The following is a 13,805-nucleotide window of genomic DNA, read 5'->3' as shown; positions in this document are numbered from 1 at the left end:
TGATAAAAGCTGTGAACTCATTAGATCAGGTATCTCCATTCAAATTCCATTACTCTTATTCAATAATCACCAGAAGTTTTAGCTAGAAAATTTAGGTAAAATAAGGAAATTACAGGGATATAAAAGTAAGGAGGAGGCATTATAATCTATTTGCAAATAATAAGACTCTTCATAATACAAACACCTAAAAATCCTAACAAAAGATTCTTGAAGTTGATCGCTTAATTCTGTTAAATACCAGGACACATGTCCTCATACAGGAAACGGTAAGTTTTCTATACATTAAGAGTGGAGTTGTTCAGAATTAAATCTCAAAAGCAATCTCATTTTCAGTATCTGAAAGTGTACCTATAAATAGAGTTACCTAAGGAAATGAAAGACTTCTTCAGTAAAAATTCTAAAATACTATAAAATCATTTGATGATGTATTCTAAATGGAAATACCCATGTTCTTAGGTTGACAAAATTAAGATTGTTAAAACATTAACAAAATGACTCAGATGCAACAAATTCTCATCAAAACATTAGTAATGTTCTTCAGAGGAATAGAAAGTTAATATTAAAGGACACTGAATAGCTCAAGCTGTCTTGAGACACATCAAAGCCAGAAGCAGGAAGATATCTGATCTCAATACACTACAGAACCGCAGTAACCGAACACTGTAGCATTATGTATAGAAACAGACACACAGGCTAGTGACCCAGAGTTCTCAGAAAACCAACCCATTAACAGCCATTGCTTATATTCAAGGTAGCAAAACAGACAAACAAGTCTTTGGAGAAAGGATCAATTCAGTAACTTGGAAACATGGATGTGCACATAGAAAGAGCAGAATCCAGCCTAGTCAACATAGTGCAATGAGATGTCTCAAAAAATTAATTAATTAGATAAATAGATAGGTGATAGATAGATAGATAGAAGATAGATAGATAGATTGATAGATAGATAGATAGAAGATAGATAGATAGATAGATTGATAGATAGATATAGATAGATACCTATTTCCAATCCATAGGCCAAGCCCTGGCCACACAACATGTGCACTAAAACTTCCTAGTACATTTCACAGATCACCTACTTATGTCATCCCCAACTCCAGGCCTAACCCCAATCACCTGGTAAGTCTCCCAGAGTACCATCCACTTGTTCTATCCCCAGTGCCTAGGCCATGTCCAGGTTGCACATCATATGCATTCTTAACAACCCATAACATCCCCAGCTTCCATGCCTAGCACCGTTCATGCATCTTTTTCACTAGCCTAGATTACTGAGTCCCCAGGACACTCAAATGCTTACATAACCCCTGATCCCCAGGCCTAGGCTCAGATGCACATCCTGTGGTCTTGAACTGCCTGGTAATTCACCTGCCTGCAACATTCCCAACCTCCAGGCAGGCCTAGCTTTGTTATGCTTCTTGTATGTTCTTGTATGCTTCTGGTAAGTTCCCTCCTGTTCTCCAGCCATTGCAGTTCCCAGGTGCCACAAATATCCAGATGTAGCCCCTGGTCACAAAGCCTTTGTGCCTGCCAATCCTGATTAGTTACAGGGAAGCTTGCCCATCCGCACAATTCCCAGGCCTCAGGCCTCACCCACACCACACAACCTGTGCATTATAGTAGCCTTATAAGTCCCTCAGACCCTAGCCCAGCCACACAATCCTAACACTACAAGACATAGCTGAGGTAGCACATCTTGCACCTAGCCAAAGCATATCCAAATATTTGTTTCATTCACGTGCTTTCTTAGTTATCACTGAATTGGAATCGCCTCAGTCTCAACAACAAAAAAAAAAAATCAGCACCAAGTATTGAAAGAATTAACCTATCAGCTCTTCATCCCTGATCTGAAAGCAACTTAGTCAGGTTTCCACTGCTGTGAAGAGATACAATGACCATGACAACTCTCATAAAGAAAGGCATTTCATTGAGGCTGGCTCACAGCTTCAGAGGGTTAGTCTGCAGGGATAGATCAGAAGTTAGGAGTACCTAGCACTCTTGCAGAAGACCTGAATTTTTAGTTCTCAGCACTCAACTGAGGCAGGTCTCAATGGTTTTTAACTACAGCACTAGGGTATATGACACCTTCTTCTGGCCTTTGTAGGGACCTGAATTCATGTGCCCATATCCCCATATAGACACACATACAAAGATAATTTAAAATGGAAATAAAATATTTTTTTCTTTTTACTTTTATTTTTAAAATTATAATTTTTATTTTTTAATATTTACACTAATTTTTAATTGAAAATGGACTTCTTTCATATAATATATTCTGATTATAGTTGTCCCTACTCCAAGTCTTCCCAGACTCTTCCTATCTCCCCATCCATACAAATCCACATTCTTCTTGCTCTCTCTCATTACAATACAAACAGGTACCAAGAAACAAAATCAAAACCAAAAAACCCAGGAATATTAAAATAAAATAAGCCAGGTACGGTGGTGCATACCTGTAATCCCAGAACTCTGGGAGGCAGAGGCAGGCAGATCTCTGTGAGTTCGAGACCAGCCTGGTCTACAAAGTGAGTCCAGGGCAACCAGAGCTACATAGAGAGACCTTGTATTGAAAAAAAAAAAAACAGACAAAAAAGATAACATAGAAAACAGAGTAACCTGGATAGGACAAAGCAAACAAAAACAAGCAAACAAACAAACAAACAAACAAACCAAAGAGCTAAAGAAAAAGCACAATAAACAAATGTAGATGAAGAGACACATTTGTACACACAGAAATCCCCTGAAAACACAAAATCAGAAAATAAGATATATAAGGAAAAGATCTGTAGAGTAGGGGGAAAAGAAAATAAATAAATAATATTTCAAATAGTACCCAGACAAAGCAGTATGGGATAAAAAGGAAAGAAGGAAGGAAGGAAAGAAAGAGAGAAAGAAAAAGAAAGGAAAAAATTTCCAAAAATATTGAGTTTGTTCTTGTTGTCCATCTATTGTTACGCATAGGGCCTGTTGTGTGAGCAGTTGGTATCCCTAGTGACAGTTGATTGGATGTCACCTGTAGCTTACAATCTTTCAGCTTCCTCTTCCACAGAGCTATGAGGAAAAGGAATTGATGAAGACATTCCACTCTGAACTAAGTATTCCGAGGCCTCTCAATATCTGCACCTTGTCTAGCTATGGGCCTCTGAATGTATTCCACTTATCAGATTCTTTGATAATGGTCGATCAAGACACTGAACTGTGCGTATAGCAGAATGTCCTTAGAAGTCATTTTGTTACTTCTGCTTTCCTTTAGCAGAACAATAGTGTTTTATTTTCCCCGAGCTCCATGACATATACAGCCTCAGGTTCTTGGACATCTGAGCAGCATTGGTTATGGCTTTCATTTCATGGAGCTGGACTTAAATCCAGTCATACAATGGTTGGTTAGTCCAAGCTTTGTGCCTATATTGCACTAGCACGTCTTGTATATAGGTCCTATGATAGATAGAAGGGTTTGTAGATAGCTTGCTGTTTATTTTCTCCTTTGATGGCATGCAGAGCACCTTAAAGAACCATGAACACTAGGCAGGAGGGATGAAGGGTCTGTGCAGACACCAGCTCAACTTCTCTGTGTTTAACAAGGAGTGTAGGTACTGTCTTCAGCAGCAGGGCTTTACATCATGCACATGTGCTTTTGAAATATGGAGACTGTGGAACTGCTAAATGCAGTCAATTACAGGAAGCTTTACCTATTTTACATTTAAGAACAATTTCAGTCATATGGGAATTGGTTAAAAAAAAAAAAAAGAATGCGAAGAATTTCCACCTGTGTTACTGGGACTCAGGCTCAGGACCCCTGGGGCGGGGATGAGCTGGCAAAGAGTCAACAACACAGACCCTGAGAATCAGGCAAGTGGCAGAAGCAGATTCCTTTATTGTGGGAAATAGGGTGTGCCCTTATACCCCCTCCCAGTGTCCCATTGGCTCCCAAACTGCAAGCTGCTGCTGTGCCTCCTCCTCCTTAGTTCCCATAACGAAGTCACCAGTCTCTGGGCAGTCAGTCTCTAGGCCTATTTCAGGCCAACTCTACATGAAGGCCCCCTTCTGTGCATGTATGTTGCCGGGTGGGCATTGACCAGAATACTGCCTTGGGTTGTGCATTGTTTTCTTTGAATACCTGCGGTTGTTATGCCCAGATCATGAGACCCCCCAAAAGACCACCAGGACTTCATACCAACAAAATACACACAGTCCTTTATTAAGGGCTCAAGCTCAGACCACCAACCTTCCTGACACAGCAGGATAGGAGAGTGCCCCTGAGCTCCAAGGGTAGTGGGCTTATAAAGGGAAACACTGTAAATGGGGGTAGTGAGTCACAGGAATGTCGACCATTTAGCACACTGGGTGGAGGCTAAATCAAGAGGGGAAGTTTTTTATCTCAGACATTGGATGCTGATTACTTCTAATTGTCCAGGTGTGGGTTTCCGGAGACTGCTGGCAGATCAGTTAATGGCAGTACATGGTCATTCCCAGAACACAAGAAGTAAGGCTCACCTAGAGGACAAGTTCTCACAGAACATACAGACCATGGCATTAGTTTGGCCCTTGCATTTCCCTCTCTGACAGATTCATTGAAGGCCCAATAATGAGTCTTCCTGAAACTTATTCCTCTGAGTCCGCGTGTTGTAGAGCCAGGTGCTGTGCCCTCATTATCAGCTGGGTGGCACCCAGTCTTGCCTGATGTAAGGGGAGCACAAAGCATGACTGGTTAAACGCAACTAAAAGCCTATTTTCTTGTAGCCATTTGTCCTTCATGCCAGAGAGTTGTCCTTGACTTAGCATATAAAATGGGAAGACAGGTGAGGTCATTCTCTTCTGTAATTTCTCCCTGTTGGCATTAGGGGCGCTGTTATTGGGGCCTAGAAAGGCTGAAAAGCTAGTCAAAGGCTAACGGGGCACTTAATAAAAGCATCTGTTTAGCCGATCCAGCTGAAGAGACAGGGAGTAGTCATATCTGCAGGACTGGTTTACATCAGCTTCCAGCAGGTCCAGATCCCAGCAGCTCTGGATGGAGTCTGTTAGCCAGGTAAAAATCTGCTGAGACAAATACAGACTAGGCGCAGAAGTTAAAATTGTGTCTGTAAGATAGATGGAGTAGGCTTATGCCTTTGAAACCCAGTAAAAGCATAAACATGCTTTTCTCAGTCCAGAAGACTTGATATACAGATTGGACATACTCATTTTTAGCATGATGAGAAGCACCCTTAAGTCTATATTCAGAATACAAGCAAAGAGAAATCAAAATCTTGAGCTTGGGACTGATTAATAAGCAGCCAGTACTCTATCAGATTATTATAACTCTATTGATCTCATTTTTCATATATTTCAAAACTGCAACTTGCATTTACGTGCCTTAATACTTCTCTGAAGATCATTTCATGTTTATAACTTGCACTTACCAACATTTAAACACTTTCTTAGACCCTCAAACATCTCTTTTATAAATTGCATTTATCAACCTTTAAACATTTTCTCAGACCCTCAAATACTTTAGATTTGCATAACTTAAACTTTCATATCCTCAGACCTTATGTACACGACATCTTTTTTCTATCTAGTTACTCACCAAGAGACACAGGCAGTTGATACTGAGTGCAGTCATCCAAATGAAGGGTTAATAAAAAGTTACACTGAAAACCACTGACCATTTAACATGAAGCCTGTGAACAGGGCAAACCTGTTTGCCTTTTTTACTAAGAGAAGAGACCTAGTACTTTTAACTAGATAATGAACTGGCTAATATCCTAACAGTTCATCTAATTGTCCTCTAGCTGTGAAGCTACCATTAGCTCAGCCATCAGTGTAATCAGAGACCTGAGAAGGATAAATTATAACCTAGCCAAATTTATGTATCAATCAAAATGACAGAGATGACTAGCCATATCCTGGTACCTAGACAGTTGTCCCAGTTGCCTCCTGTGTTAACATGGCATGATGGGCAGAGACAGTCGACCATCAGGCACAGAGGCACAGAAGACAAGAGGCTGTTTCTGTGGAAGGAGAACACAGAAGAGATTGACTTCACTTTGAATTCAGCAGCAAGGACAATGACTCTCTGGATGTCCAGTGTAGTTAGGCTGGTCCATAGCAGAGGGCGAGATGTTGGGAGCAGTTTTGTACAGTGGCCAGGGTTGAAGTCATCTCCCATGCCAAATCTTCTAAAATAACTTGGGGAATGACTGCAACGATGTAGGATTCTCTGCCGTAATTTATATCGCGCGATAGTCAGCCGATCTCTGACAAGCTTGAGGGCCACCATCGCTGAGCTCAGCCCTTCTCTTTACTTAGCTTTAAACTGCATTTTACAAGCATAAAGCAGAATGTTATAACTTATAATCTGCAGGTAAGTGTTAGAGGACCACATATGTCTAGTTTTGGTATATCTGAATTGCTTGTTTTTAGGTATATATTGGCTAATTATTTTAGAAAATACCTGTGATTAACCGAGCTAGTACCTAACAAAACCATACGAATTAATTATCCTAAACAGTTTGTGATAGTAGCCTTTAAAAAGAATGAAACTGCACATAGCATTTTTCAGAATTATATAGGTACAAACTCTTAAAAGAATCGATACATAGTATGCTGTAATCAAAATATAACCTTAATTTTGTATCAATATACAAAGATTTGAACAACCAAAAACCATCTATCCCCAATTTGGGAATGTGGCATTATTCTCTTAGAATTGTTTCATTAACTGTCACTGATTCACTGATATGGCTGACCATCAACTGCATCAGTTACTAGTATAACTTTAAATATATTTCTGAACTAGTATCAAAGTAAAACTTTAATCATAGATACAGTCCATCAAGGGACTGGCAATCTTGCTGAATCTGCCATATTCCATCTTTGAGACTGAACAGCAAAACCTAGCTTAAAGGACAGAGGTTACAGTTGGCGCTAAACAAGGCGACTGAATACAGTTGGCAGCCTTCATATGCCAGTCATGTGTCTGCCCTTAGCCAAGATGGCAGAGAGGCTATGGCTCCACCCTTCTTATCACAGAATCAAGATGGTGGCGAAACAGGTGCTGTTACAGGCTATGGCAGGCAATTTAAAAACACAGCCATACTTGGAAAATGAGGTCAAACATATTCCTAAGGCAGTGAATTCTACCTTTTTGAGAATGAAAGTGGAGCATAGTAGCCATAAATTTAGGAGACAAAACCCAGATTTCAACAGTGTAAATAATTTAATATGTCTAACATTAATATATGTTAACTTAAAAGCATCTTTAGAATTACCCATTTCCAAAGTCTACAATACAGCAGTCTGTAAGTAAGAATCAACCTTTATAGCAAGCAGAGAGCTCATTAGGACCAAGAGGCCCTAAAATTGTTGCCTTATGCCATATAGCTATCTCAAGATGGTGGAGGCACATGGCTGCAGACCATGTGTTCCCCATTGTTGCTATTTAAAAACATGTGTGTTACAAATGCATATGTACACATATATGTTCTAAACAATAGTTTTAACTTAAATTTTAAACATCATACCCAATAAGCAAATGATAAATCCTTAGATAAGAGTTCACAGTATAATCTTAGGCTAGATAGCCTGGAGGTGAAGCTTTAAAACCTTATTAAGGAAACATTGTTTTGGTTCCTATCTTGTATAAGTCTAGCTTTTAAAAAAAGATTTATTTATTTATTATTATGTATACATTGTTCTGTCTATATATACACCTGCATGCCAGAAGAAGGCATCAGATCTCATTATAGATGGTTGTAAGCCACCATGTGGTTGCTTGGAATTGAACTCAGGACCTCTGGAGGAGCAGTCAGTGCCCTTAACCTCTGAGTCATCTCTCCAGCCCTATAAATCTAGTTTTAAATGCAGGACAATTACATAAAAACTTTAATTTAAAGTACCTTTGCAGACATGCTTATGTCACTTGCTGCTTAGAATGGCTCCAACTCTAAATTTCAAGGTTAGGTTAACCTTTTTGTTACATTTATAACCAAGCTGTACAGAACACAATAAATTTATACATTTAAGTTAAACAAGTCAAATCAAAAATATAGTGGCCACATTAATACATTTAAGATAGACAAAACTTTTTTACTTTCTCTAGATGTATTTTCAAAGAAAAAATACCTTGTCACATGTTGAACCCAATCGATGCAGGCAGGAGCTGGGGCTTTCCAGTGATGACCCAGATCAGGTGCCCAGGGTACCACGCTTGGCGGGGCCAGGCTTGTGGCCAGACTGCAAGCTGGAAAAAGCTTTCACAAAGGCCAAAGAGCAGCCGCCCAAAAGCCCTGCAGTTCCAGTGTCCTCCTGATGCTTGTTCACCAGAAGTGGTGGGATATTTTAAAAGACAAGGAAGGAGTAGGAAGCCCTTGGCAGCCCTGCTTCCACCCCTCTCCAACCACTGCGCACTCGGGTGTCTCATACCAGCAAGGGTCCCTGGAGGGCCTTCTGCCCTTGGGACAGGCCCCTCCACCCAGGATTCAGGAGCAGCCGAGTGAGTGTGCAAGCAGGAAGCTGGAGACATCAGGCTCAAGCCGCCATGTTTTTAGCAGGTAGTGGAAAGCATTGGCCAGAATGGCACCTGAGACCTGGCTCATTTCTAGAACTGAGATGGATACAAGCAAACAGAAATACAAAAGGACCATACAAACAGAAAGGTACCAGTACTGTGAGAGAAAAGAACCAAATTTCAGAACAGTGGACTGTCCTGAGAGCCAGAGGGCTCCGTCAGGTTCTGCCAGAAACCAAACCAGAAGCAGCCTATCCTGCAACCAAGCTCTGCCTAAATCAGAAAACCAGACCTAGTCTGGATGTCCTACAAAATATTTTTAGTCACAAGAGTCACACAAAGACAAACAAGGAAACAAAGCGCAAATCAGACATCCTGGTGCGCACAGGTGGTGAGACTTTGGAATCTTACCACAGCACAGAAGCAACCCACTACATCTCCCAAACTTGTGGTCATCTGTCCCATCCTTCCATCTGTCAACGTCTCAATCAACACTTTACACATACATGAAGCAGTCATCAGACATACAGACAAACATGTTGGCTTGCTTCTTTGAGAGAAAATTAAAGTACTGGCTCAGCCACCCAGAAGAGCTTACAGTGGCTAGATCTGGTAATAAACAGATGTGCAGCTCGAAGTCCTTCTTATGGGGATCAGAGTCTCCCCCCCGCACCCCCTACTCCAACAGGGTCTGGAACGTCTTCCAGATTCTGGAAGCTGTGACTATCCAGTTTGTCTGCTAAGTCACTCCTGGCTGCCATAAATACGGAAGTCCCGAGACACCTGAAAACAAAAGTAGCAGACAGAGCCCTGGCACAGACACAAATGGATAGTAAACTTACTGGCCAGTGTAGGACCCTCTGTTTCAGGGTCCTGGATATCTGGGGGATCCCAGTGATCCCCTAAATGTTATGCCCAGATCACAAGACCCCCCAAAAGACCACCAAAACTCCATACTGATGCAAAACACACAGAGTCGAGCTCAAGCTCGGACCACAAGCCTTCCTGACACAGCAGGATAGGAGAGTGCCCCTGAGCTCCAGGGGTAGTGGGTTTGTAAAGGGAAACACTGTAAATGGGGCTTGTGGGTCACAGGAATGTTGACCTTTAAGCGGGTTGGGTGCAGGCTAAATGACAAGGGAAGGCTTTGTTTTTGTTTTTTTTAATCTCAAAATCATCAGATGCTGATTATATCTAAGGGCCCAAGTGTGAGTTTCTGGCGACTGCTGGCAGATGCAGTTTATGGCAGTATGTGGTCATTCTCAGAATGAAAGAAGTAAGGATCACCAAGAGGACAAGTTCTCAGAGAACATACTGACCATGGCATTAGTTTGGTCCTTGCACTGGGTGCCAAGCAACATTCTAGGGGATGTTGCAGGCTTTTCAGGAGCTCACACTTCAGTCATGTGTATAGAGGACGTAGAGAATATTTCAGAGGTGCAGGAAGAAGATCAGTAACAGTGAAGAGACTTCATGGGTGATGCAGAGACAGCAATGGAAGAGATGGGCTAGGGAGCAGTGGGACATGAGTCTAGATGAGTAATTGTGTCTGTATAGTATACAAGGAGAAACATTTCATGAGTTTAAAAATGACTGTTTTTGTTTGTTGGTAAAGCCTTTTGAAATTACAAAGGAATATGTTCCTAATCAGAAAAATATCTATGCAGTATGCCTGTGTAGTGCTTAGAGCACTGACGCACTGATGCTCTGAAAGCTGTACCTTCCTGTTGGTCATGACCTCATTTCCTGTCCCAGGCTTTGATAGTTGGTCATGACCTCATTTCCTGTCCCAGGCTTTGATAGTTCTAAGACCTTTATTCCTAACTGGATCATTACCTACAGTATTGTTCTGCCTCCTGGCTGTACCAGAGTAAAGGCGTAAAAAGCTCATAACATTTTACTTTCAAAATTTTGGTCAACTCATCACTTTTACCATGAGTTCTGAATCTTTAACATGGCATGAAGAGATTAGCAATTAGAGAGTTATAAAAAAACATAAGACACTATGACATAGTTTTCCCCCACAATTCACAGTCAACAACAGGGAAACTAGATAGCAAAACCCCAAACTTGTGGATACTGTTTACAACAAAACTAGATAATTATTATGAGACAAAAACACCTAGGCACAAAGGAAAACCACTAGGTGATATAAGCCAGGCTGCCAGGAATCTAGCAAACTCAGGAGAACATGATGCAGAAATACCTAGAAGTGGCACGCTCCCCACCCCCCCAAATGCAAATGAGCATAAGAACCCAGCTGAATTCAGAAGGGCTTCCCTAGGGGTGCAGGATGTGCAATGAGGTCTTAGGGACAGGCAAAAGTAGCGGAGCCCAGTGCTGCCATGGGTCCAGACTGCCATGGACACCCTGGCAGAATCCTTGGGGATAGGCTGTAAGCTGAGCACAGAAGGAATGAGAGAGAAGAGAAACAGGGAAGAACGTGTAACCGTGGAGTAGAAAAGAGACATAACAACTCTCACAAAGCAAGGTGCCAAGTATTTCATTTTAAGTTAAAACATTTACATGCATGAATGTGTCATGATACACCAGCAGAATTTATAAAGGCCGAGAACGATATCGGACCCCATGAGACTAGAGTCACAGGTGGTTGTGAGCTGCCATGTGGGTGCTGAGAGCGGAAGCTGGGTAGTCTACAAGCGCAGCGAGCGCTCTTAGCCACAGAGCCATCTCTCCAGCCACATGCATTATTTAACATTACAGAAAGAAAACAAAAGAAGATTGAATGGTTGCAGAAACTGCCCTGAGTAGCTGGGAGATGGTTCAGGGTGTAAAATGCAATGGGGAGGCCAAGCGAGGGGGACTTTGGAGCTTGCCAGCCGGCCAGGCTGTCCAAAACACTGAGCTCCAGTTTCACTGACGGATTCTGTCTCTAAGCAGAAGTCAGCCAGCAACAGACCAGTATATTGGACTTGAATCTCTAGTCTCCATGGATAGACACACACATTGCACACACATGCATATATACATGTGCACAAACATACAAATAAAAACATTAAATATTTTTCTATAGACAATGCAATGAAAACATACCCAAAAACTGATAAAATTTGAAACTGTTTATTTCATGATAAGCTAAAAAACATTCAGAATAGGATACAAGACATAAGAGACAAGAACAAGAACAAGAACCATCTCATAAATAAGGTGAAAATGTTTTTAAAAAGACTTTAAAAAAGAAAACTTCATCAGCATATTCTCTTAACTTCCCTATGCCAAAGCTGCCTTTTTCCCTTTCATAAGACCCTGTACAAAAGCAGAAGAAATATAATGAAAAAGAAAAACAAAATAGAAAATGCCACATGTGAATAAAAGAGGAAGAAAGATTTAAAAAATTAAAAGGAATTAGGAAAGAGATAAAAGTTTTCTTTTTTTATAACATAATGCCAAGCTTTATTAGAGATTATCAATCACAAAAATTTAGGTAATTACATTTATAATGTAATGAAATCTAACAGAAAGACAGCTCTCTCTCTCTCTCTCTCTCTCTCTCTCTCTCTCTCTCTCACACACACACACACACACACACACACACACAAGTATCTTAAAGCCAAGTACAGCATTCTTCTATTCGGAAGCAAAAAAAAAGACAAAAGTTACATTTAAAAATGTTTCTAGAGGCTAAATTTTACAAACAGTTCTTGAAATGACTTTCCTAATGAAGAATCTATCAGATATTACAAGGTTGGTGAAAAAAACTGTCTATATATAGATCATTTTGGGGCATACAAATGCAATGTAGGACTTCATTTATTCAAAATACAAATTTCTTTTTTGTAATGAAAAAATATTTTTATTAATTTTTTACATATACACTTATATTATGCATTTTGGTTTATTGGATTATACAATAAACTGCCTACAGCAAGAAGAACCATGAAACAATCATGAAATTATGTATATATATAACTTCATAGTGTATTTGTATTGAGATAAAAGGTTTCTAACGGACAGATATGGAGAATAGACAGGAAGGTCCCCAGGTAGGGATAGATGTTGGTGATGAAAAGAAAGAAAAGGTAGAAAACAAATACAAAAACTGACTTTAAAAAATACTCTTTGAATTGAAATAGGTTTATACATTAATGGGCACAGTGGACACCAGACTTGGACAGTGGAGGGATTCTGGGAGCTGCACTTCTCACAGCTGAGCAACCTACTACTGATAGAGGGAATCATTGTCTTCCATTATGTGCCCACTGCTGACCCCACTGTGCTCCAAAGCATCATTTCATCAATTTCCAGATGGGCCAGGCTAAACTAAATGGTTCACAAAACAAATCCAAAAATTATGGATCTTGGAAAGGTACTGGTAGATGTAAAGATGGTGCGGCTGGGTAGAGATGGATGGAGGCAAGAAAAGGCATGTGGGGAATAATCAAGACATAATATATGCCTGTATGGAGTTATATTAGAATAAAATCAATTTAAAAGATACAGATTTGAATAAATGTAAACTGAATAAATGTAACATCCACCCAAGGAAATCAACCTAGAACGGCCAACACCAAGACAGTGTGAAAGGTTACTAACTTAAAAAAAAAAAAAAAAAAAGCCTTTGGGCTACTAGTCAAAACTAATAAGCAATTTTCAATTAAATATAAAAGATACAGATGAAGGGAAATTAGTGTAATCTTAATAAGAAATGTAGATAAAGACATTTAGGCAGTCAAAATAAGACAGAAAACAGGAAAGGAGAAATGGTGAAAACAGGAGGGGGGAGGGAGGGAAGGAGAGAGAGAGACAGAGACAGAGAGAGAAAGAGAGACAGAGAGAGAGAGAGAATCAATCACAAGAACTGATTGAGATTATTAAAAATAGTTACATATGGAAATAAAAGTAAAGGAAAGCTGAAAAGTAACAAGAATACATCCTTAGGCTCTTCTCCTTTCTTTCTCCTTCATGCGCTGCACATCATGTCTTCTCACAAGACTTTCAAAATCAAACGAATCCTGGCCAAGAAACAAAAGCAAAATTGTCCTATTCCTCAATGGATTCCGATGAAAACTGGTAACAAAATCAGGTACAACTGGGGAAGACACTGGAGAAGAACAAAGCTGGGACAGTCAGGATTCACACAAAGACAAGACTGATGATCTATCCTGAATCATGGTCCTCAATCAATCTACCAGATGGAGTTCAGCATTTCTAACACGGAGACTTGGTCATTTCTAAGTTGGGGGTGTGGTTTGTCTAGAATTAAAATGTAGAATTTTTTTTTTTTAAGAATATATCCTTAGAACACTCAATCCTAAATAAGGTAGCTCCAACGTTTCCATCCCCTCATAGTGTATGGAAC

The 13,805-nt window shown here is 40.2% G+C and overlaps 1 protein-coding gene across 1 annotated transcript; it reads left to right on the top strand.

Moving 5' to 3' along the window:
* The first annotated feature begins 13,422 nt into the window (after nucleotides 1-13,422).
* On the top strand, nucleotides 13,423-13,599 carry LOC127201049 (60S ribosomal protein L39-like). The gene has a single exon (XM_051159399.1). The coding sequence runs from the start codon at nucleotides 13,423-13,425 to the stop codon at nucleotides 13,597-13,599; it is 177 nt and encodes a 58-aa protein (XP_051015356.1).
* Nucleotides 13,600-13,805: the final 206 nt, after the last annotated feature.

This window comes from Acomys russatus, chromosome 17 (assembly GCF_903995435.1).
Source record: "Acomys russatus chromosome 17, mAcoRus1.1, whole genome shotgun sequence".
Taxonomy (NCBI): domain Eukaryota; kingdom Metazoa; phylum Chordata; class Mammalia; order Rodentia; family Muridae; genus Acomys; species Acomys russatus.
This window is presented reverse-complemented; position numbering and strand designations above follow the sequence as displayed.

Coding starts and splice junctions, on each gene's coding strand:
- LOC127201049 (XM_051159399.1), top strand. CDS start 13,423: ATGTCTTCTCACAAGACTTTCAAAATCAAACGAATCCTGGCCAAGAAA.